Source organism: Rhinopithecus bieti, unplaced genomic scaffold, assembly GCF_001698545.2.
Source record: "Rhinopithecus bieti isolate Rb0 unplaced genomic scaffold, ASM169854v2 scaffold_19285, whole genome shotgun sequence".
NCBI classification, from domain to species: domain Eukaryota; kingdom Metazoa; phylum Chordata; class Mammalia; order Primates; family Cercopithecidae; genus Rhinopithecus; species Rhinopithecus bieti.
In genome coordinates, this window is record NW_016809495.1 from 635,452 (window position 1) to 661,281 (window position 25,830).

The 25,830-nt window shown below is 37.4% G+C and overlaps 1 protein-coding gene and 1 pseudogene across 1 annotated transcript; one reads left to right on the forward strand and one right to left on the reverse strand.

Annotated features, from left to right (window-relative positions):
* Nucleotides 1-2,339: 2,339 nt before the first annotated feature.
* LOC108540500 (carbohydrate sulfotransferase 10 pseudogene) lies at nt 2,340-4,166 on the reverse strand (annotated as a pseudogene).
* Nucleotides 4,167-14,113: 9,947 nt separating this feature from the next.
* LOC108540502 (60S ribosomal protein L10-like) lies at nt 14,114-15,763 on the forward strand. Its single transcript, XM_017889605.1, has one exon. It carries the CDS (start codon nt 14,254-14,256, stop codon nt 14,896-14,898), a length of 645 nt encoding a protein of 214 aa, XP_017745094.1. The 5' UTR covers nt 14,114-14,253; the 3' UTR covers nt 14,899-15,763.
* The last annotated feature ends 10,067 nt before the right edge of the window (nt 15,764-25,830 follow it).

The following is a 25,830-nucleotide window of genomic DNA, read 5'->3' on the forward strand; positions in this document are numbered from 1 at the left end:
CAGCCAACAGACACATGAAAAAATGCTCATCATCACTGGCCATCAGAGAAAGGCAAATCAAAACCACAATGAGATACCATCTCACATCAGTTAGAACGGTGATCATTAAAAGTCAGGAAACAACAGGTGCTGGAGAGGATGTGGAGAAATAGGAACACTTTTACACTGTTGGTGGGACTGTAAACTAGTTCAACCATTGTGGAAGACAGTGTGGCGATTCCTCAAGGATCTAGAACTAGAAATACCATTTGACTCAGCTGTCCCATTACTGGGTATATACCCCAAAGGATTATAAATCATGCTGCTATAAAGACACATGCACATGTATGTTTATTGCGGCACTATTCACGATAGGAAAGACTTGGAACCAACCCAAAGGTTGATCAGTGATAGACTGGATTAAGAAAATGTGCCACATGTACACCATGGAATACTATGCAGCCATAAAAAAAAAAGGATGAATTCATGTCCTTCATAGGGACATGGATGAAGCTGGAAACCATCATTCTGAGCAAACTATTGCAAGGACAGAAAACCAAACACTGCATGTTCTCACTCATAGGTGGGAATTGAACAATGAGAACACTTGGACACAAGAAGGGGAACATCACATACATGGGGTGGGGGGAGGGGGGAGGGATAGCATTAGGAGATATGCCTAATGTAAATGATGATTTAATGGATGCAGCATATCAACATGGCACATGTATACATATGTAACAAACCTGCACGTTGTGCACATGTACCCTAGAACTTAAAGTATAGTAATAAAAAAACAAACAAAAACAAAAACAAAACAAAAAAGTCACTGCTCAGTTATTGATCTGCTAATGAGTGCAATGACTGGACAGATATTTCCTTAATTGCTTTGAATCAATATGCTTTCCACTCTTGGCTGAAGGGCTTTATGTGGCTGTGTATATATACATGTATATTTTTGGGCACATATTTTAAATTTAATTTTACTTACACATTTACACATTCAGAAAACCATTCTAAAAAAGGAAAGTCAGGGCCACCCTTTAGCAATGCCTGACTCCCTCTTCCACCCCATCTCAGCAGCACCATGCAGACTCAAGCTGGCAGTCATCCCAGAAAATTGTCCAGGGTCTCAACGGCCCTGGCTGTGGATGGCCTCTAAAACAGTTGCTGTGGCTTGCCCTGCACCAGGGCCTCCCTCAGTGCCTGGAAGCCATGGTGTCGGAGGCCACCTGGGCCCAGGATTTTATTGCTGGTGAACTTGTTTATCTACCTTCCAGTCACGTGGTCCAGGATGGTGGCATGATCAGAACTAGGTCTGATGGTGCCCGTTTTGCTGAGATGAAAGGAAAGAAAATGTGTAAACTGCACTGAATTCTGTGATGCTGGCATGTTTCCCCTGCTAGTCCTCATCCCTAAGGGGCAAGGGTGGGGGGTTCCTGGAAGATACAGGTAGAGACCCACTGCCGACCACCCAAGCGGGGCAAGTCAGGGCTGATGTGCCCAAATCCACAGTGGCCTGAGCTCCAAGCCCAACCAGCCCTCCCTTTCCTGAGCCATGTTCCTTTTAAGGCCCCCAAAGAAGATGTTCCCCTTCTTAGGTGGAAAAAGCCTAACCTCCTTCACTTTCCAAAATCATATCTCCTGTGTCAAATGAAGTAGGTGCTTGGCAGACAGAGGTTCTGAAGCATGGACCAGCATTGCATGGGCGTGGATTCTGAAAAGATGAACCCCCGTACCCAACCCTCTGGTCACTGCCGAACATCCACAGGAACAAAATGGTCACAGAAAGAACGATTTGCCTAAAAGATCATAGGAGTGCCGAGATGAAAGCCAGAGGTGTCATTTTACTCATCAGATTTGATGCTGCATGAGCCTCTGTGATTTTGCAGTCCCCTTGCTTCTCTATACCTTCTGAAAGTGCTGGGTGCTGTTCCTGCAATCCACCAGTGGTAGGCAAGACCATCCCTAACCCCGGCCAGCAGAGCCTCAGGTGCATTCCCTTCTTTGAGAACTGTGGGAAATGGCTCACTCTGCTACTAATGCTGTGTAATGTTTCCTCCTGTTGGGCTGTCAGACTGCAAATCTTTTCCCCCCTCTGATGTGTACAGAAGCGAGTGACATCCTAATGACAATGACAGGGGAGGGGGCAGGGTCCTCAGAGCATCTTACATCCAAACTAAGTGGTAACAGTCAGGACCCTGCGTCATAGGTCGAGGTGCTCACAGGCCCATGGGAGACCTCAGACATCCTAAAAGGAGGGGGTGTGGTGGAGGAAGTGTCATTCTGTGCTCAGATCTCCACCTGGTTAGCCCCTGGTCTAACAAAGATATTTGAATTTGTAGGTTCTATGCCTTAGTTTAGCAAAATAAATAAATAGGTTTCTGATACCCAAAGAGCTTAAAGTCCCCTTTGAAACATGCATACAGGCATCAGATGTCTTGTTTGTTGATGTCCAGAAGATAGTGCTGCACTTTGGTTCTGTTATACATGATAATGCCCCGCCTGAAGGGATGACCAGGTATGATACCAGGTGGTCAATGCCAGCTTCTTTTATGATGTATGAGGCATCGTCCTCCAGGCTCTCGTAGTGTCCAGTCCCACTGTACATTATCTCGCAGGGTGCACAGAGTTATACACACATCATCTATTGAATGATGTGGTCCCCACACTGAAGGTCTAGTCATCTGTGGTTTGGCTCACCCAGGTAGCACATGAAATCTTCAAAGTGGATCCCCTGGGTTTTCATCAGGTTCCTCTTGTATTTTCTGATAATGCCAGGGCAATCTCATGCTTGTACCAAGGTTCAAACCAAGGATTGTGAACAACTTTATCCTTAAATGAAGAAGTAACTCTTTCGAAAGGGATGTCTTACAATAAAAAACTTGAAGTATGTTTCAATCATTTATAAGGACCAGCGCTTTCTTCCACTGTGTGTCGCCCACTTTGGGAGTCTGGCAGAAAAGAATCTTGTGCTTGTCACAGACAAATATTCAGTCCAGAACAAACCTGGAGATACGAGTGTACAAGAGATTCTTCAGGGCTTCATCCCTGCAGATATTTCTGATGATTTCCATGTGCTCCATGTAGACCACGGGCTAAACAAGCCATCTGTCCAAAAGCATCTTCCCAGTCGGCTTCAGTTCCTCAAGAAAGTGCTTCTCTTCTGGCAACTTCCCCACTTCTGACATGGTTGTCAGGAATAGAAACTCCTGTCCCGCACTGTACACATCTGGATCTTTAAAGGTCAACATGATGAACTTACTAGCTGTCATGATCATAAAAATCAACAAAAAACATTCAAGCAACAGAAGCCACCGGTGGTACATGTTGTCAAGCTGCAACCATTTACTGATTCTTCCTTCTGTGACCTGGGGCTCACATTTCCTTGCTGTGTTTGCCCTGACTGAAGTTCCCGGTTCCTCTTTTCAATTGCAGCTTTCCAGATGTGCATTAGAAGACAATGAACTCCTGGGTTTCTGCAGTCTCTAAGGTTCTGCATTTATCTCTTTTCCGTTTCTATTCCTGGCTCCCGCTCACCTTTTTTATTGTATATCCTCCTCATGTATTGAAAAAAAATCTGACTATAACTGCTAGTTGTCTGTAATGCTTACTAATTTTTTTCTTTCTTTGTTCAGTTTTGCAAGTACTCCAATTTTCATTTCAGTGAAGGAAAGAATTTTCCTCTCAGGTATTTCTTTGAGATTCTATTCTTCAGGGTCAAGAGCAAAGACGACAAGATTTTCTTTCCATCCTAAAATTCCAATTGTGAGCCAAGATGGACTAAGTCCTAATTACAATGGAGGGAAAGGGAAAGACCACTTTTCCTTTTGTGTCTTCTCTTTTTAACTCAGTCACTGAAAGGAGTGAAGAAGGAGGTGGTTGGTGATCAGTGAGCTAGAGTAAAACTGAGCTGCCTAACTTTAATAGCATCTGAGACATTTCTCACGCTGGCAGTTTAAACTGAGCAATGCAATAACCCAACTCCTCATGGCCCAAAAGCCCCAAACTTTGTCTTCAGACAAATAACCCTGTATGACAATCCTGTTGCTTAGCTAACCACAACCTGGCTGCACTACTTTCTATTCACTGCCTAACCCTTTCTTACCTTTAGCACACTTGAAAGCAAAAACGACAGTTTTTGGAAAACCTGGTTCAACTTTCCAGCCATAAGTGCAGAAATGCATGCCTCAACCTCCGACTTCCAATAGGCCTCGTTTTACCTTGAAGATCAGAGGCTCACAACACTCTGAAGCCCCTCAGGCAGGGAACGTGCATTTCATATCTTGACTTCACTCATATTGAAAGGCTGCACATGTTCCTTCTTCCCTGCCTTCTCTCTGTATGCTCCTCAGACCCGAGTGGAGCACTTTCTTCCTCTCTCTGCCAACAATTACAAATGCAAATTCTCAGCCAAGGGTGAAAGAAGTAAATTGTAGGCTTGTCCAAGTAGCAATAATTCTGCAGGTCACAACTCCTGCACAAGGACACCTCCTCATTGCACAATTAATGCGAGGAAGTCTCTTCCAGTTAATCCCATGAACTAGGGAGGGCCTCAAGTCACCAAAACACACTGGGATGTGGCCGGGATTTACATATATATTGAGGCATTCCTTCAATGTTCTAGCAGTTTACAGCTCTATCTTAGGCTTTATTTTTACACAGGGACCCAAGGCCAGCCAAAGGCAAGAGATTAGAGCCTTCTCAGGATTTCTTGAGCATGTACACAGCCCTTTACATGTGTGTGGTTTTCTATACCCCCAGAATTATGTCAGAGCCATTCAAAGCTCCCCACAGATATCTCATTGCCAAGAGCTTTCTTTTACGTCTTTTGGCTAGTCTCTTGTTTTTCCCAATGGGTATTTTTCACCTCAGGCAGCTGCGATACTAAACAATAGCTATTTATTGATTGTTTCCAACAAACAACTCAGGAATAGAGCTTTTCCCACTGAGCAAGCTCTGATTTAGATCAAATAACAACAGCCCTGTGTATAAGGTTTTACCAGGGTACCAACAAACAAGTCAAATTGTGACAATTCTCTGGAGATGGAGCCTTAGGAAAAGCTCTTTACCCAGTCAGCCCCACCTAGTGGTTGCTTGCCTGCTGACTTTCACAGCAGCCATGGAGCTGAAGAAAAGGAAATGGACATAGAGCAAGTTAACCACAAAGCTCACTGTCCTTGAGGAGAAGCAAGTTTTCTAGAATAAACGTTCCATGGACTGTTGCAGGTCTTAGTTTAGTTTCCAGAGTTCTGAAAAAGTTGATTTTAACAAGTTTTGCCAGTGTTCTTCTTGCCTTTATGGAGAAACAGATTCTCATAAGTCCTTTCTTCGCTATTCCATAAGTCTCCTCAGTGACTAACTTTTAACAAATAAAATGTAGTGGCAGTATTGCAAGCCTTCCAAGCCTAGGTTGCAAAAGGCAACATAAAAACTGTCTGGCCCTGCTCTTGAGATGTCATCCCTTGAAATACAGAAACAATGCTTCAAGGAAGCCCAGGACACATAGCGAGGCTAAGTGTAGAAAATTTTATTATCAGCGCCCAGGGAGACCCCAGCCAACAGCCAGAGGCAACTAAAGCTATGTGTGTGAAAGGCCTTCAAGTTGTTTTCAGTCACCATCGGACAAAACTGTGTGAAAAATCCTGAGCAAGGACTTCCTAGCTGAACCTAATCAACTCTCAGAAACCTTAGTGATCATAGTAAAGAACTATTGCTTCATGTCCCATAGTCACGGATTATTGACACAGATTTGGGATACTAGAGGTAGGATGCTATGGACCCAAATTTTAAATAGGTGGCAATGTCTTTGAGATTCAGCAGTGGAAAAATGCTGGAAGTACCTTGAGATGATTGATAGAATACTGAAGGGACTTGAAAAGGCTTTTGGTGAGCACCTAATAAAAGTTAGAAAATGTGATAGGAAATTAGAGAAAAGAAATCCGTTGTTATTTCCTGCCAGAAAGTTTAGCAACGTTGTTGCCTGTGGTAGCACAGAAAACAGAAAATTGCTTAATGAACTGGATATCTGGCTAGAGGGATTTCAGGCAAAGTGTTGAAAGTGTCACCTGGCTTCTTCTATTTGCCTATAATAAAATGAAGAGAGAGATTAGCTAATGAACAGATGGTTGAATATAAAAGAGCCAAAATTTGCTGATTTCAAAATAAAACCATTTCTCATTCCCAGATTCTCCGAATGGCAAACAATTTTCAAATTCAGAAATAGCTTCCAGGCAAAGATCAAATCCAGGGCACTGTTAGGAAAACACTGTCTAAAATAAAGTTAAAGAAAACTATGACTTACATAGTGTCTGTGTGTGTTTGTGTGTTTGTGTGTGTGTGTGTGTGTGATTCTGTGTCTCAATATTGAGATCTTTATATCTATATACCTGCATGTATGTGTGTGTGTGTGTGTGTGTATATATATTTTAATCTTGCAGATGTTTAAATATTTTATGATGTCACAAGTTTCCTTTACAGGTTCTGTTATTTGTGTCTTGCTTCAATAAGCCTTTCACACTTCAATAATACAATAACTTCCTGTATCTTTTCTTCTAGTGTTTTATTTTATTCTAACGTTTAAATCATTACTAATATCTCTAGAATCTTTTCTTCTAGTGTTTTATTTTATTCTAACGTTTAAATCATTACTAATATCTCTAGAATCTATTTCATTATAAAAAATTCAGCAAGTATATAGATTTTTCAAATAACAAACCAACATGTATTAAATAGTTTTATTTCTTCAACCAATTAAAATATAAACTATGATTTTAGAAGAATCTGTATAGTCCCATGCACCAAAATATTTGTCTTAATTCATGGTTACTTGAAATTGTTTACTATTATTACCCATGTATTTTATTGTAAGGCTTTAATATTGGAAATCTTAAGAGAGAAACACTTTTAAGTTGAAAACTATAACTTGCATTTTAGTAAATAAAAGGACATGAGTAAATAATATTTATACCCCATCTGCCCTCAAGTCCTTACTGTGAGTAAAGGATTTAAGGAGAGTTAAGGACTTTAGGACAGTACAGAACTTTACTGTGAGTAAAAGACTTGAGGGTAGTTAGGGTATAAATATTTTTCAGAGATATCTGAAGACATTGGGGCTGTAGAAAGCAGATAGGAGAAGAACATCACTTAGGTAGGCAAAAATAAAAAGGGATTTAAAAAAACAGTAATATCACCTGCTCAGAAATAAAATTAACTTCTAACAAAATTAATAAAGCCTTGGATTCAGGAATCTTCATGTACACAGGTTCCTTCCTAGGCCCTAGGATGGGCCCTAGCAATGAGCTCATGAATTGTTTTTATAAAATTTGCCCTCCGTTTTGCACTCCCACTTTCCTTCACACTTCTCCCTGAGAGTAGGCATCATTGAAGCTATCTTGGCAAGTTGGGGATCCTGCTAAAGGAAAAGCTATTAAAGAATGTATTTAGTTTGTATTTAATAGGGTGTGTTTATGTGTTCTGTAGTCACACTGGTGAATAGATGTGGTATTGCTAGTGTGTCTGGTGCTGGAATTGCTTCTAAAAATATTCTGACTACCCCTGTGCTGACTCATTTGGCACTCATTGACATTTTGATACAAAGATATATGCCCAAAGAGGTAAGTGTTTATTTAAATAATGCAAAGTGATAAAATACATTATTTTCACTGCAATAGAAAAAGACATTTTGGAGCATTCCACTTAAAACAACTGAAATACACAAACTTCTTATTTGGCAGTAATTTCAAATTTATTTATTAAAAAATTGAGAGAAAATTGGTAAAACTAATAGAATATAAAACAAATGCAATACAGATGAATAATATCAATAGAAAGTATTTAATAATAAAGTACCAAATTGTGGACAAAACAAATTTCAGATCATATCAATGTCTTTAATTAAGCAAATATTTTAATTGCAGTTAATCAGCTCTAAGATTATTAATATTTTACAATCCAATTAATGAAGAATAATAAATTGTTTGAGCTCATTAGAAAAAGCCTGAAGTTTCTGACTGACCTGACATGAATTACTGAAACCAATAAAGGAAGCATATAACTTGAAAGAAGGTATTAACAGTGGTGTACTGATACATATTTAATAAGTGGCTCTCCAGGGAGAAAATAAGACTGGATTTGTAGTTTTTCCAATGCTGTAAATAGTCCCACCATCACCAATTCAACCCACCGATATTATGTGACTGAACTAAAACCTCGGGAAGAGATGCACACAATCAGTTCTTCTGAGAATAACTGGTATAAGTGATTTCCATCCCATCAAATGCTATATTACAAGGAGAATATCAACTGTAAACTAGTTTATGAAGATTTTCCATTAATATTTGAGAGTGGTCAGTACCCACAGAAATGAAGTTTTTTGAAATACTATAGTTCACATATGAAAGATGTAAGATTTTCTCAATCTCACAATAATCCTAAGTATACATATGATATAACATTGAGTTGTGAGGCCAAAAGAAACTTGTGTGTTATCAATACAAATTTAAAACAATTTACTAGAGGACATACTGAATTAAGCTTTCAATCTTTTCATAAATATATTAGAAAGTAATGGTCAAATGCAGCTAGCAAATGTAAAGAAGAAAGATATAAAGATGGATTAGGCAGTTAAAAATTTTTAAAAGCTTGTCATGTAAATGATGTTTATTGGCTACTTATAATTTGCAATTTCTTTTCTTTTGCATTCTAAACAAATATTTGCTTTGTCTCTAATTTTGTATTCATAATCTATTTCCTTTTTCTTTCTTTTTTGTTAATGAATGAATGAACAAAGTGAATGAATGAAAAGGCTGGACAGGTGTCTTAGTGAGTTTGGGCTGCTGTAACTAAGTACTATAGGCTGGTGGCTTATAAACAACAGAAATTTATTTCTCATAGTTCTGGAGGCTGGAAGTAGTAGATCAAAGTGGTATAGGTTCAGTTCTGGTGAGGATCCTCTTCCAGTTTGCAGACTGCCAACTTTACATTATATTTTCTTGTAGTAAAAAGAGGGCTATTCTCTGAGGTCTCTTTTTATAATGGTATTCACCTACTTATAAGAGTCTCACCTTTATGACCTAGTTATCTCCCAAAGCCCCACCTCCTAATACCATCACCTTGGGGATTAGAATTTCAACATACGAATTTTGGGAACACACAAACATTCAGTCTATAACAATAAGTGAAGCAAAACTTTTTAAAAAAGCTTTCCAAAGTGCTTTATCAACTGGAATTAGTAGTTTCATAAATAAATAATCCATAATGTAATTACTAAAGTTGATTGCTAACTTTCAAAATTCAAAAAAAAAAAAATCTGTTTAATGGATAAAGGAGTCATCCATTAAAAGTACAAGATGAATTTAACCTGAAATAGAGTTGGCTGTTGTGATATGAATGATCAAATAATCTATATAGTTAGCCAAATATGTGCTTCATGCATTTCTGTAAACCTTGTAAACCACACAAACTACGGCTAAGTAAACTGGGCAAAGGAAGTAACAACATTGCTCTCATCAGTATGCCTTTTAAATGAACAGACAGGAATTTGGATCTAAAGCACAGGAAGGCTATGCATTCAATATGTGGGGGGCAAACTTCATACTCAGCACCCTAAACCCAGATCAGTGTTTCTCAAATTTGCAGACTGAACTAATCCCTTTTTAGAGAAAAGGGCTTTCAAAAACTGGTGTAGAGTCTTATGTTGATTCAAATTGTTTATTATATATCATATCTTTATTATAGCATTGCTTAAATATTTATAATTATAAAACTACATTTCAATTACTTACCATATAAGACTAATTAATGGCTTATACATTTTGTACAAGTATGAAACCTAAACAAGTAAATTTAAAATGCATAAGGAAAAAAAATTAACCAAATTTTAGTGAGCATATTTGTGTGCCTCCTCTCCCTGATTTAATCCTTTCCTACTTTTTTCCAGCTTTCTGGAACAATGTCAAAACTCATTCATTTGGGGGGAACTCATTCTCCACAAGCAAACTACAAAGGTAAGTGTACATGTTCAGTTCCTATATCCAAAGTTAAAAAAGGTTCCCGAAGAAAGAAGAAGAATGTAGAAAATACCAATCAAAAAGCAAAATGTATTAGGGCTCTGGGCTAAGGAGTTAAAATTATCTGACTATATTTCTGTTCAAAAAAATGTGCATTTCTGCATGTTTTCTTGTCACTAGATAAGAGACCATTGTGAATCAAGTGCATGAGAGACAGGCAGCATGACCACTCATTAGCCATGACAATAGGCACAATCCACTGGCTTGAAGAAAAGGCCAGCCATAACCATGGCTCTTTTATATTCATGATTCAATTCTAGGAATACTGTATACAGACAGTCAAATTGCTCACCTAGTCTCAAAAACATTGAGATTACAGCCCCTAGTGTGAAGTTACTAAGAAATGCAGATGAAAACGACTGTTAGTCATCAGTGGAGCTTTCACACTTCATTGAGAGTCCAAGTGGAATATGATCTATGAATCTCAGTATATTGTAAAGCACCCAGTGATGGTCCTCCACACAATGACTGAATGATCAACAATGCAGATGCTTCCTGTAGCAGGAAAGGGCATCCACGGTGTGTGCCACTCAACTCATCAGAATCCAGTGCATGTTCCCCTTTGAGAACAAAGTCAGGTTTAGCTCATTGTGAAACATTTGAAAGATGATATCAAAAAAGAAAAGTAAATGCTATGTTGAACTAATACACAGAACTGTTCTTTTCCAGCCTTTGCATGAAGACAGAGGATATCTGGAATTTGACTGTATTTCTCACACTGTCTAGCGCTAATTACAAGTAAGTAATCAATGAGGAAAGTACTTACAATCAATAAGTAAAGAATAGTGCAGGCCTTTCACATAAGGGTTGTGGAACCAGAGGGAGAAACCACAGAGGGAAACTGTTTCAAAGCTAAAGCTGAATCAAGTTTAAACATTCATGCCTGTCTGCTTTCTAAGGGCTCCTAAAAAAGACTTCTCCCTGATCATTCCAAAAATTATTATTACAGGATATGCATTATTAGCATTAGCAAAGACAAGTTTGTCTTTTCTGTCTTGTGTATGCACACCAAATGGCAGCATGCTGGAGCTGGCTAACACTGGCTTACAGAAGCTGATAGTGCACATCTCTACCCATCTTTGTGTTCAGTAAATCACACTGATGTTTGAAACTGATGACAGAAAAAGTATTTCTACCAAATAAATCATCAAACACTACAAATCAGGGATTTCTCCTCAAAATCCTGACCTCCACCATGAGCAGGTTGTTAAATGTTTATTAATATAGCACCTCACCTCTGTAGTGTGTGTATTCATTGTGCTACTGGTCACACAATGTGCCAAAAACAGGGGACAAAACAGTGAACCAGATAGAGATACTTCTGTCCTCATATATATTAATGGTTTTATAAAGTTGTTCTGCTTCATTCCTACCTTATCCCGTATCTCCACTTGTGAATGTTCTACCCATTCTTTAAGCCATCTCTATTTTACATGATATTAATGTCTCCCATAGCTATATATCTCAAAGCAGACAAGTTTTATATATTTTTTGCAAGGTTTGCTTAGCATGATGTACACTGTGGATGGCAAGAGTAGAGAGGTAGGGAAACACTCAAAATGTTGGAATTGATTGAGAGGAATGCTTGTAATATTTCAATAGAATGGTGGTGCTTCATGCATTTTTCCACAGGCTCTCCTCTTATATCTGCAGGGCTAGGGAAAGGAGTAGAAATAGAAGATCCCACTGTGGCCCTCCCTTTCCTCTTTCCACCCTCCTAATCTACAACTGTGAAAGGCCTCATGCATGAATGGAGTAGGGTGGCCAACCCTCCCACTTCCTGTGGTATTAAGGGGTGTTGCAGGACCCAGGACTTGAATGTTAAAACTGGTACAGACCCGCACAAACCAGGATTGCTACAGCTTTGGATTAAAGAAAGAAACTTATGTAGACAGGCCCTGACAGCAACACAGCATCTGCTGGTCAGATAATTCTAGGGTTCTGGCAACATTAGACAGGTGGGAGATCAGACAAGTGGAAGTGAGTGTGTCGTGGCACATAAACTCCAGGTGTCTTCCTTTTGCCTCACAAACACCTCCCCCCGAGACGCTATCATAGATTCAGGGCATTTAGTAGTATAAAAAAGATACTAACTTGTATATAAAGTCAAATATTTTCAAGTATGTTCAAGTTATTATGTGTTTTCTGCAGTATTGCAAAGTCTTCCTTTCCGATCTCCTTGCATCCATTGTTTGGGCTTGTTTCAGTCTATTTACCATACCATAACCAGAGTGATAAAACCTATCCAAAGCTCTTTAATGACCTCGCATTAAAGATCAGGATCCCTAACTTGGTAAAATGGGCCCTGTATGATAGCATGACCCCTTTCTCTCTCTCACACACGCGCACACACACACGCACACACACACACTGGGGCTCATGTTATGTAACTCACCCTCTCACTCACAGTCACATTGGCCTGACTTTAAGTTCTTTAAAATGTTCCGTATTTCTGCCTGCTTCAGGCCTTGCATACATCAGACCCCATGTGCCATGGTCACAACATGAAATGTCTTTCTGGATAAAGATTTTCCTGTCCATTCCTCAGTCTAGATCAAGGTCTCATCCCCAGCCTCATCCCACGGTCTCAGGGCTTACTTTGCTTTTCCTTTTTGGCATATTTTACACTTGGTAATATGATGATATATGAGAAGTATCTAAATCCTCTCCGAGGCTTGTAAGCTTGGGGACAGCAACATAGTGTTAGCTACTTTATCTCAATATTCAGGCATATAGTAAACAGGAACTAGTTGAGAAAAAGGGGAAAGAAGAAAGGAAGGAAGAAAAGTGAAGTGACCAAGCTTTCTTAAAGGTGAGAAAGTTTTCTACATTGGGAGTTTTAATTGTTTTATCCTTAGTATTTTGTAAAATCCACTCACTTTAAAGGCAGGAGTTATTTTCTCCCTTAAAAGAAAAGCATTGACAGAATATATTCACATTGGAGGGATTTTGTTACATGATGTAATGGATTTGTGAAACAACATTAAAAAAAAAAGAAAGCTAGAAAAATGCAAGATAGGGTTTGTAAACTATTAATTTCTTTTCCATCTCTCCTTCTCCTTTTCCTACACTCAGATCCTTGTCATAATAGGATTTTACAAACTCTGAGAAGACAAAAAAGAACACAGTTAAATTTACTCTCAGGAAGGGGCAAAGATTACTAAAGCACAAACTGTTACTCTTTTATATAGTTTCAGCAGCTTTAACATTTGAAAATGCAAATAGACTTAAGTTAAAAAAAAGTCTAGTTGGCGTTTCAATTTTGTATATATCATTTGATAATAAAATCATTTCTTTAGGCCAAACAAATAAAAAACAAAGTTTCATGTTTATAAAACAACTGCCAAGCTACAGATACAACAGATATCTTCTCTTTATCCCTCTCTCTACTCTTCCTCTCATCTCTTCCTGAGTCTCATCAAAGCACTCATGCCAAGAAACCACTTTATCCAGGGAAGATGGCCACACACTCCAAGAAACAGCAATTGATCTACAAATGCTGACAGTGAGATACAAGCTCTGGAGAATGAACTGGCCAAACTGGAAACAGTATGTTGAAAACTGGAAAGATTTTTCCTCTCAAATTCTAGGATTTTTTTTTTCTTTTTCTTTAAACAGGGTCTCACTCTGTCACCCAGGCTGGAGTGCAGTGGTGCGATATCAGCTCACTGCAACTTCTGCCTCCAGGGCTCAGGCGATCCTCCCACCTCAGCCTCCTGAGTAGCTGGGACTACAAGCACTTGCCAGCATGTCCAGCTATTTTTTTTTTTTTTTTTTGGTAGAGACGGAGTTTCACTATATTGCCCAGGCTGGTCTTGAACTGAGCTCAAGCGATCCTCCTGCCTGGAAATAACTTATTTTATACTTAAGGCAAAGCTGAAAGCAAGAGCTCCTAGCCCAAGATGGCCAGCAGGAAGGAAGCCGCTGCTGCCTCGTTGGGGCCAGGCCCAATTCCTTGCCTGGCCGCCAGGGAGAGCGGACTCCACAGCTGCCTCTCTGCTCACCTCAATGCGCCAGGTCGCGCAGGCGTGGAGGCTCCAGGCGTCGCTGCGTCTCTAGTTGGGACGTCGCGACAGTTGTCACATCTTCCTCAGGACTCTACAGTTCCCGCGCGGGACGACGGGCAACATATATAAGATGCACGCAGGCGCAGTTCAGGGAGCGCACTTTCACTTGGACTGACTGAAGACGTTCCTGTGTTGCCATGGGCCGCCGTCCAGCTCGTTGTTACCGGTATTGTAAGAACAAGCCGTACCCAAAATCTCGTTTCTGCCGAGGGGTTCCTGATGCCAAGATCCGCATCTTTGACCTGGGTCGAAAGAAGGCAAAAGTGGATGAATTCCCACTCTGTGGCCACATGGTGTCTGATGAATATGAGCAGCTGTCTTCTGAAGCCCTGGAGGCCGCCCGTATTTGCGCCAACAAGTACATGGTGAAAAGTTGTGGCAGAGATGGCTTTCACATGCGAGTGCGGCTCCATCCCTTCCATGTCATCCGCATCAACAAGATGTTGTCCTGTGCTGGGGCTGACAGGCTCCAGACAGGTATGCGAGGTGCCTTTGGAAAACCCCAGGGTACTGTGGCCCGGGTCCACATTGGTCAAGTCATCATGTCCATCCGCACCAAGCTTCAGAACAAGGAGCATGTGATTGAAGCCTTGCGCAGGGCTAAGTTCAAGTTCCCTGGACGCCAGAAGATTCATATATCCAAGAAGTGGGGCTTCACGAAGTTTAATGCTGACGAATTTGAAGACATGGTGGCCAAGAAGCGCCTCATCCCTGACGGTTGCGGAGTCAAGTACGTTCCCAGTCACGGCCCTTTGGACAAGTGGCGGGTTCTGCATTCATGAAGGCTTTGGCAGCACTGTCTCCTTGGGCCATGCCGGTCTGACTTATGCTTGCTAATGAATTCTGTTTACTGACAAAAAATAACTACTTTTAAAATTTTAATATTTTTTAACTATCCAGTGTTTTAGAATATAGACTACTAGATAATTTTTTTTCTATTTATGCCATTTTAATGGCAAATGTTACCTTCCTTCAGTAAAACTATACAATTTATAGAGAAAGCTATTACTGTTTTAATCACTTTGGGAGAGTATAGAACAATATGTTGAAAGTTTTGTTTGTAGTAAAGTCATAAGTTATGCAGCTATCATTTCTTGAATAAAAAATAGATTTGAATGAAAAAATTTATTGTTTATAGAATATAAACTAAACAGTAGCGATGAAAATAATAGTAGGCATTAGTGATATTTCAACCGCAGCCCCTATGGAAGTAATTTATTTCTAAACTTGGTTGCCTTATGTTTTCCTATAAATTTCTGTACATTGTTTTTAGAATTACCTTACACCTCTAATTATCAGCCTTAGGACAATTGAGTATCACTGAAAAAGGCTTTTCCGGATGAACTTTACATTGTTTCACAGTCAAGAGATAACAGTCTAATCTTTTCTTCATCATAGAAAAGTCATAGCTGACAACAGAGTTCATATTGCTTGTATCTGGGCTCCAGTAGAACCAAAAGAAGAGAGAAAATGACACTAAATCAGCTCTCTGTACTCTAAAAGGACCCTAGAGAGAGTTTGCAATTGTAGGAGCTTGTCCTGAATTAGAGTTACATTGATCACACAGGTGCTTTTTGTTTTATTTTTGAAACTACGTAAGCCAAAATTCCTGAGGTTGTGCTGCATTAAAAAAATTCCTGTTCTTTACAATTGACTTAGCCTTTTCAATCTCAATCCTGCTAACAGTGCCTTCGGTGTTTTTATACTAATGGTTGTTTTTCAAAGTCAACACGTTTAATGAAAACAAAAGAAATACTAAATAGTATAGAAACACTACTATTTAATTTTCTTTTATTTAAAAAATTGCTTTGTCAGTCTTAACATGTTGTATCTGGCTGGATATTTCTTTCAGGCCCTTGCTGTATTTCCTATTTGTATATATTTAAGCTATGTTCCTATTTTAAGATGTTTTTTATGTTTGCGTTTTACCACACTTTCAAAACGAAAATTCAACCTCAATAATAATAATAATAATCAAAAGGGAAAGGCAATACAAAACACGATAAAATAAGCAGCCCCTTAGCTTCTAGTACAACCGTGGCCCAGCTTTGAAAATGTTTTCCATCTTCATTATTTCCCTTTCTCTTTGGTCTTAAAGCTCTCAAAACATGTTGACCTTCAAACTTGGAACTCTGCACTCACTAATATACAGGGAGAGAGGTAAGTATAGGCTCATGAACTTCTTTGCCCTAGGGGATTGGTAACAGTAATTTTTCATGCATATAGATATGGGAGTGAAGAGAAAATGAAAGATTAAAAATTAATACATTAAAACCTGGCAGGTAGCTGTCAATAATTTTTTATTTGAATTTTCCCACAGTTTCACATTATAAGGATTATATATAAATTCTTTTTTAAAATATCGACATGCAAGCACTTTTACTTGTTTTTGTTAAAAATCCTTCCTACTAATTTTCCCCAAGCCATAATTTTGTTTTTTTCAGCATTTTCTTATTTTAGGGTCATTCTAATTACTCTTTTTTTTAAATGGTAAGACAACTGGGCTGAAGGATAGTTTCATTATAATTTTGCAGAGTTAGTTATTTTAAAATTTCTGTTCAAAATGGAAAATTGCATTTGGGAACATATTTATGTCCATCTACTGCTGCAATAAAATGAACTGTTTGCTCATTTGAAATAAAAAATTACAAGCGTAGTTAATGAAATTTAAGCAAATACTGCCCAATGAAACTTTTTGATTTAATTGATTAAATATATAGGTTTTAATGGAAAATACTGACTGAATAAGAAGATGAAGAAAACTTCAGTAGGACTATGTACTGTATCAATTTAGTTTTGAAAAGCATATTTCATAAATGATTGTTATATAATCCATCATTTCTACTCCCTCAAAATATGCAACTGTTTTAAGCATATTTAGCTTGAAAACTCTTTAATTTTTATAAAAATATACATTAGCTCTTCTGTGAATTGGCTGTCACTAACATTAGCAAGCATTTTACTTCTGCTTTAGCAGCCTTGTACTGCCTACCCTTACATAATTTAAGGAGAGCTTTCTGGTTCTCAGAATGTTACTACTGACCTAAGGATTGAGCTAAGACATCATTTCACCTCATTCGTCTTCCTGGCTTTATATTAATGCCCTTTTGTTTTTGCTTTTGTTTGTATTTCAGTGTGATGACCTCATTTTCATAAAATTACCTATATATTCTTTTTTAACAGCAAATTAGGTGAAAAATAGTAAAGTCAAAATAAATTATACTTGCAATAATAATTCAAAATGAGGTTATTGTCACTAAACAATCGTTAAGAAGAAAAGCTGGTGTCAGGATGATTGGATTTGAATCTCAGCCTTTTTACTTTCTTGGGCAAATTACTAAGTATAGCCATTCTTAGTAATTTTGCCTTCTATAAAATGAGATGGAGACACTTTAGTTATAGTGTTGATTTTAGGATTAAATAAGATAATGCATTGAGAAATTAATTTTTATTATCATTATGATTATTTATTTTTTTGAGACAGGGTCACCCAGGCTAGAGTGCAGTGGCATGATTATGGCTCACTGTAGCCCTGACCTTCCCAGGCTTTGGTGATCCTCCCATCCTAGCATCCCAAGTTGCTGGACCTGCAGGCATGCACCACCATGCCCATTTTGTATTTTTTGTAGAAATGGGATTTTTTTATTGATGCCCAGGCTGGTCTCAAACTCCTGGGCTCAAGCAATCTGCCCACCTCTGCCTCCCAAAGTGCTAAGATTATAGGCATGAGCCACTGTACCCGGTAGAGAAATCGAACAGTATTGTGCTTTGCACATATTAATTATACAAAATTGATATTCAGTTAATATTGATGTTATTACATTTGCTCTTCACTCCTCAGCTACTAATTTTTGGTGCTTGTATTATTATTTTTTCTTGATTTATAACCTTAATATTCTGTCTTGCAATCATTGCTTCCAGTTATATACTCTTAGTTCTGGATTTAATGGATTCAATATTCTGTTTCAAGTTTTTTTTTTTTTTTTTAATCTTTAGTTTTGTAATTCCCAGTTTCATGTCATTGTGTTTTGTCATCTCTTTGTGAAATTCTTCTGAAAAAATTTATGCTTTACTGATTATCCTCTACATATGACTCACTTATGGGGATTAGCTTACTTTTCTGTCCCCCAACTGAATTTCTTATCTACTTTAGCCACTTGTTAAATTCAATATTCTTTTTCTTTTTTTTCATTTTTATTTTCCAAAGAATGATTATATGGGTATCATGTCATTATTTTTGTACGGCTTGTATGTCGTGTAGAGTATTCTGCTCAGACATTCTATTTAATCAGAAAGGTTGTGGGTGCATTTCTCTTGTCACTGTTTCACAAAACCTTTGACATTTTTTTGTTCATGTAGACTTCTCTTTGGGTGTTACTTTCCATGGCCTTGGGATGAGAGGATGGGGAAAAGAGAGAACTTGAAGGTTTAAGTATACCCTTTGATGCTGGCTAGATTCCACTTCTTCTGAGATCCATTAAATATCCTACACCAAAGCACACTCCAGTCAGCCAGGTACACAGTCCACTCTCCAGCTGTGACATATTCACCTTTGGCCTGCTATTATTCGGTGCACAACCCTGGAAAATGTCAAACCCAGTTGCTGTGCATCTTTGGTGTTGGTGTGACCTCCACTTGTCAATGGATTTTCTACAATTTTGCTTGTGTAAGTCTATGTTAAGTACATTTCTCTACATATTAAGGCATTATTGAAACATATTTTTTTAAATTTGTTTCAGAAATTTTTTATTTTAAGAGGTTGGACAGTTCTGAAAAGGTACATGCTATAAATGATTGTTATATAACTCATGATTTCCTCCAATCCCTCAAAATATGGAATTACACTAAATGTATTCAGCCAGAAATCTTTAATTTAAGAAAGCAAAATCTGGTTCTGACTTACCACATGAGAATACTGCCTTCATTTTTATATCTCCTTCTAAATTTATGACATATATAACTATTTCTTTGTCTGCCTTTGGCTATATTTATTTTATCACATTTTATTCATTTCATTAGGTATTGGGGAAAGAAATCATCTGATCATGTTTTTCCTCAGGTTATTACCCAGAATATTTTTTAATGTCGGACTAAAGAATGATCTACCTTTAGAGACTTTAATATTTCAGACAACTCATGTAAAAACTCTACATTTCCACATTTGTAACAACTTCCAGTTATTTTTTATTGTTGTGGCTCTCAAATAATTATACCTAAAACACTTTGAGTATCAAAATGATAAACTTTAAATATCAATTCCAAAAAGATCAACTTTGTGTTTGTGTCCATACAGAATCTTAACTCTCAATATGTTATAAATAATAAGCTAATTAATTAGTTTTATATATGTATATAAATAGACAAGAGTTACTGATTAAGATATATTTTTGTGCTTCACATATTTAAAGAACAGGACCATATGTACAGTAGAAAATGTATTTTGAGGATTATATTATTAGACACTTCAAGGGTCCTATTCATGAAATTTCCTTTTGTACTAAGGTGACTGGTAACTGATAAATAGAAATATATGAGGTTGAGGAAGAGAACAGAATGTTTTGGGCAAATGGAGTCTTCTCAAAGGTGTAACTGTCCCATCTGCTCTCACAGAGGAAGAGGACATTGCAATGACAGGAAATGGTGTTTTATTTTGCCCAAATGTTACATCACTAAACTGAGACTTCATGGTGATGGTGAAGACAGAAGAGATGGTGGAACTGATATGGAGATTGTCAGGAAACAGTCCTTATATTCAGTCTCTGACATAATAAGGATAAGACTTACATTTCCTGTGAGTGTGGGGCCATTATAGTGTTTTAAATATAAGCAACATTGTATGTTCTATGCCCTATACTTCAAAAGCATTGTTTATTGGGAGGGGGCAATATGGCAGCAAGAGGCTGTATGGGGGACTTACTCCATGGTTGCAGCTGCAGGCAGCAAGAAAAGAGCCACTGTGCCTTAGCCAGATTTCCTTTGAGGGAATTGGATAGGGAGAGAAACTCCAGTATCCTCTAAAAAACTGACAAATAGACCCTATAAAAGACTCAGCACTTGGCCATCAAACATATGAAGAACCAAAGGCATGTGTCTTTACAGTAGAATGATTTATACTCAGTAATGGGATTGCTGGATTAAATGGTATTTCTGGTTCTAGATCCTTGAGGAATCACCACACTGTCTTTCACAATGGTTGAACTAATTTACACTCCCATCAGCAGTGTGAAAGCATTCGTATTTCTCCACATCCTCTTCAGCATCTGTTGTTCCCTGACTTTTTAATGATCACCAGCACTTGGCCACTAAATACATGGAGAAACAAGAGTAGTATAAAGAGAACCAGCAACAGCTGAAAGAGAACCTGTCTCTCATGACTTGAAGTCATTTAACAAAGAGAATATTGTCTATGTTTACATTCTGTTAATAATCTAAACCAAGGGATGGGGAGAAAAGAGGAATAAGAGAGCATATAATTTCCTTTTCCTGATCTACGTAGCTGAAACTGCTAGTTTAGGCTACACTAATGGAACAGATGAGAGATTTAAAAACGATAAATAACAATTTTCATAATTGGCAGTGATTGAAAAGTTTTGGAAAGAACCTCAGATATCGTTAAGGAAATGCCTTAAGTATAAGCAAACTTTAAATTATCATCACTGAAACCCATGTTCATGTGGCTGTAGTCAAATTTTATCTCTCAGCTACTTACCTACCTGTAGCTTGTGTAAGTCTACCTACCTATAGATTTCCCAAATTTCCCATAAAAAATGCCTATCAGTCTTATCTTCCATCTACTTAATAGGAATTTGATTTATACGTACAATGGACTGCTTCAGTTTATGCCAATACTCTTCAATTGTAAGCCATCCATTTTTGAAACAAAATGCCAAAATGACATTAATAAAATGCCATTTTCACAGTTATATAAATACATTTTTCAAATGATAATTTTAAGTTGTCAAAATGTAACAGTCTACAAGGTCAAAACCACCTTATCTAAAAGCAAGGTTGAGATTTTAAAAAGTTTTATTCATAAGTACAGTTCATGACGTATTTGTAGCAAATGCCATTAGGATTTATTGACAGAACTAGTGAATTTGAAGTCCATGGACCCCTGAACTTGAGAAAATATTTTATTACATAACTGATTTGAAAAAGCCTATGTCTTAAGATCCAGTAATAACACTATAGATATCTATTGTAGTAAAGCTCTCAATTATATGAACCAGAAGATATATGCAAAGGGCCTTCATAGCATTGTTCATAGTAGGAAACACTTTTTATCCTTAATTTACATAAAGAGGACAATGAATATATCTATTGTGGTATATTAGCTATGGGAGCTACTATGCTTACTGAGAATCAGTGAATGACATCTATAGCTAAAACATGGATAATTCTCAGAAGGTAATGAATGAAAAAAAGAAAATAAGACTCTAAATAATATTATGTCATTTTTTTAAAGCTCAAAATGCAACAAAACCAGAGGTAATACTGTGTTATGTGTAAATAAATATATGATAGATCTAGTTTTTAAAGGTAATGCTAACTGAAAATTTAGGATAGTGGTTGCATGGGTGGGGCATAACATGGCAGGGGAGGAACAGGGATAGTCTATGGAGAGTACTTTATAATAATATTTTATCTTTTAAAGCAAGTTCTTCCAGGTCATTATTCATCAGTATGTCTGGGTTATTCTTGGAATTTTTCCCTTCCAATGATTCTAAATTTGAAAATCAGCTTGTGAGGTTACCATAGTCAGTTGCCTTGAAAACTTATTAAAGTAAATTTATAAAGTTAAAATATATTACTTTATATTTTATAATTGATAATTTTATTATGGAGGTCTTGGGAGATGTAAATTTATTATTTGTTGTTTATACTTTTCTTCCTATTTCATAGTAGTTTGTTTTGTTTTGTTTTTGTGGGCCTATACTTTGCTTAACTTATCCTCTTGTATACCAAGATCTGTATTGGGTACTTTTTGCTCGTGTTTCTTTCCTCTTTCTTTAATTCACACACTTTTGCCACCAGAGAAAATTTGTAGTTGATTCTGCCTGTTCCCTAGAATGCTACCATCCTGAAACCAATTTCTCTTGTCATGAGAGATAAAAAATGTGTGGTTCTCAGGTTGAGCTTTCTGACTTTGCTGTGCCCTCAGGTTTTGTAATTGTGTGTCCCTGATAAATCCACCACCTTACGTATACTAACAATTCACAGCTCTCTGCTCCAGTTCCCATTTGTTTGTTTGCTTCTGGTTTAAGTCCTTGAATATTTATTTATTTTCTAGTGAACCTAGAAATGTATTAAAAGGTAAGACTGTAGGCAAAATCTAGTTATATCTAGATGGGAGGATCACTTACAGTACATAGTCTTCCATACTGCTAAGTGGAAGTTTTGTGATATATTTTAATTTCATCTCTGTTTCTTGAAAAATACCATGATATCTATACCCTGGAATCATATTAATGTACACAGATTCATACATAGTATAGTCTTTATAATTTTATTGCCTACTGCAAAAATTTAGATCGAAAATACTTTGTATAAAGTGGTGGATTTTTATTGCCTTATCTTATGTAAGGAAATATGTTTTTCAAAATTCTTTTCTCCATAAGGTGCTTAATCACTATAGAAATTGACATGAAATTTGGAAGGCAGAAATGAAGCAACAATTATAAAATTGGTGCAGGGCCCCAGGCATCATTATGATTCAGAAATGTTGTGTTTGATTTGTTGGTTCACTTAATTGAAGGATGCCAGCTATGTCAGTTCCTCCAGCCCTTGCTACATCTTGCCCTTCACCTCTCTGAAACCCAGGCCAGCCATAAGTGCATCTTTGTGCCGAGTGGCACAGATTTCTATTCAGACATTGTTGGAGTTAGAGGCACTGACCTGGATTTTAGATTGTCTTCATGGGTTTCAATTTATCCTTGTGAGTTTCATTTGTCCTGTGAGATACTGACATACTGTTTGTCTATACTTACCTTTACTTTGCTTTTTTTTTCTCTCCGAATTGTCTGCCTTACTTGCTTGTAGCAATTTTGTGCTCACCACCAGAAAAGAGGCAATCAGATTCAGGAAATTTCATTGTCCCTGCTTGGTGACTGTATTAGTCTGTTCTCACTCACACTGCTCTAACGAAATACCTGAGATTGGGTAATTTATAATGAAAAGAGTTTTAATTGACTCACAGTTCTGCAGCCTGTACAGGAAGCATAGCAACATCTGCTTCTGGGGAAGCCTCAGGAAACTCGCAATCATAGTGGAAGGCAAAATGGGAGCAGGTGTCTTACATCGCAGGAACAGAACCAAGAGGGGTGGGGAGAAGATACTACATATTTTTAAACAACTAGATCTCATGAGTACCCATGCATTATGGCAACACAGTCTGAAGGGGAAAATCTACCCCCATGATCTAATTACCTCCTCCCAAGCCCCACCTCCAACATTGGGGATCAATGTGAGATTTGGGCAAGGACACAGACACAAACTGTATTAGTGACTTAGGTGACTTTTATCTGATCACACTGTCTCCTTCAGGACTGTTATTTTCCCAGCCTTTCTCACTATTATGCAAAGTCTAATACCCATGATAAATCTCTTATTCTATATTATGCTTTATTCTTCTTCCTTGAGCAAACTAACTGCTATGGTCATTACGATCATTAAAATCAGGAAAAGATCAAAACTTGGTTCGATGTAGCTATTGAAAAGAGCAAATATATTGGAATATACAGACTTCTGTTTAGATCCTCATTCTGCCCACTACTTCTCCTTTCATCTTGAGCAGTTTATTGAACCTTTCAGGGCCTTAGCTTCATAAACTTCCCATCTGTAAAATAAAGTGGTATTTATGAGAATATGCACTTAGCACAGCTTCTGGGACATAGTACACTCTGAATAATGTTGCTTATTATTATTGTCCTTTCTTATTAAATATTAGAACTTAAAGGAATTCACTATGTACTAGTTAAACTAGTTTATATCATTACTCTGGTTATGAAATTAAAGTGGCACCCATTTTGATTGCAGAATCTCCAAATCTCTTGATGTTATCTTTAAAATTCATGTTTAAAATGTACATTGTATTTATTCTTTTCTCAGTAAATCTGATAGTGAGGAAGTATTTGAATATAAGTGTGAAAGGTAGTAATAGCCATCATATCCAGTATTGCCTGGCATATTCATTCTGATTCTGTACTGAAGACACAAAAAATTTATCTGGAATAACTATTGTAGCTTACGCAATTCTGCCGTATTTTAACTTTTTTGTTGTTATACTTTGTTCTGGGATATATATGCAGAATGTCCAGGTTTGTTACATAGGTATACACGTGCCACAGTGGTTTGCTGCACCCATCAACCACATTAGGTATTTCTCCTAATGCTATCCCTCCCCTAGTGTCCCACCCCCTGACAGGCCCCAGTGTGTGATGTTCCCCTCCCTGTGTCCATCTGTTCTCATTGGTCAACTCCCACTTATGAGTGAGAACATGTAGTGTTTGATTTTCTGTTCCTGCATTAGTTTGCTGAGAATGATGGTTTCCAGCTACATCCATGTCCCTGCAAAGGTCATGAACTCATCCTTTTTTATAGCTGCATAGTACTCCATAGTGTATATGTGCCACATTTTCTGTATCCAGTCTAACATTGATGGGCATTTGGATTGGTTCCAAGTCTTTGCTGTTGTGAATAGTCTTGCAGTAAACATACGTGTGCTTGTGTCTTTGTAGTAGAATGATTTATAATCCTTTGGATCTATATTCAGTAATAGCATTGCTGGGTCAATGGTATTTCTGGTTCTAGATCCTTGAGGAATCACCACACTGTCTTTCACAATGGTTGAACTAATTTACACTCCCACCAACAGTGTGAAAGCATTCCTGTTTCTCCACATCCTCTTCAGCATCTGTCATTTTCTGACTTTTTAATGATTGTCATTCTAACTGGTGTGAGATGGTATCTCATTTAAAGTATATTTTAATATATTTTTAAGACATTTAATCATAATTTTAATTCCACAAGTGATTATGTGTGTGTTATGAAAAGAATATTATAAAGTAATTATTTTATAGTAGTATAAAATACCAAGATAATTCATTATTTCCAACTTAGAAGCTATAGCAGGATATTGATATATATTATATTAGATTGAATGAACCAAGAAAAGCTATGATTAAGTTGGAGAAAGCATTTCAATTTGTCTTCATGTATTTTAAGAGGTTTATAAAATGAAAGACTGGGCTATATAAATTAAACTGATTTAAAAAACACTGAAATGCAACTGTAAGATCATAAAAATGTGACCTAGGCATTGTCTTTCATTTGGACTTAACCCTGCCAATGCATCAAATTCTCACATAATTGCAAAGTCTTCATGCTAGATTCTGATTTGTAAGATTTTTTTCTCTCTCTCCCTCCCCCACTCACACATACACACACACGTACACACACATATGTGTGTATACGTTTTTTACATGCACATATATTTGAGGTGGTCGGTAGCTCAGTACTCTAGCAAATTTGGAAGTTTCATATTCAATCCAGTCTAATCACAAGCCAATCAACTAAGGGTAGAAGAAAGGAAAAATCACTTCTGGAATGAAACCTTTTAAATATCAACTACTTGTCCAAAAATATATTATATTTAAATAATCAAGCATAATATTTTGAACTTTGAGAATAATAATTACTATACTGATCAGATGTTA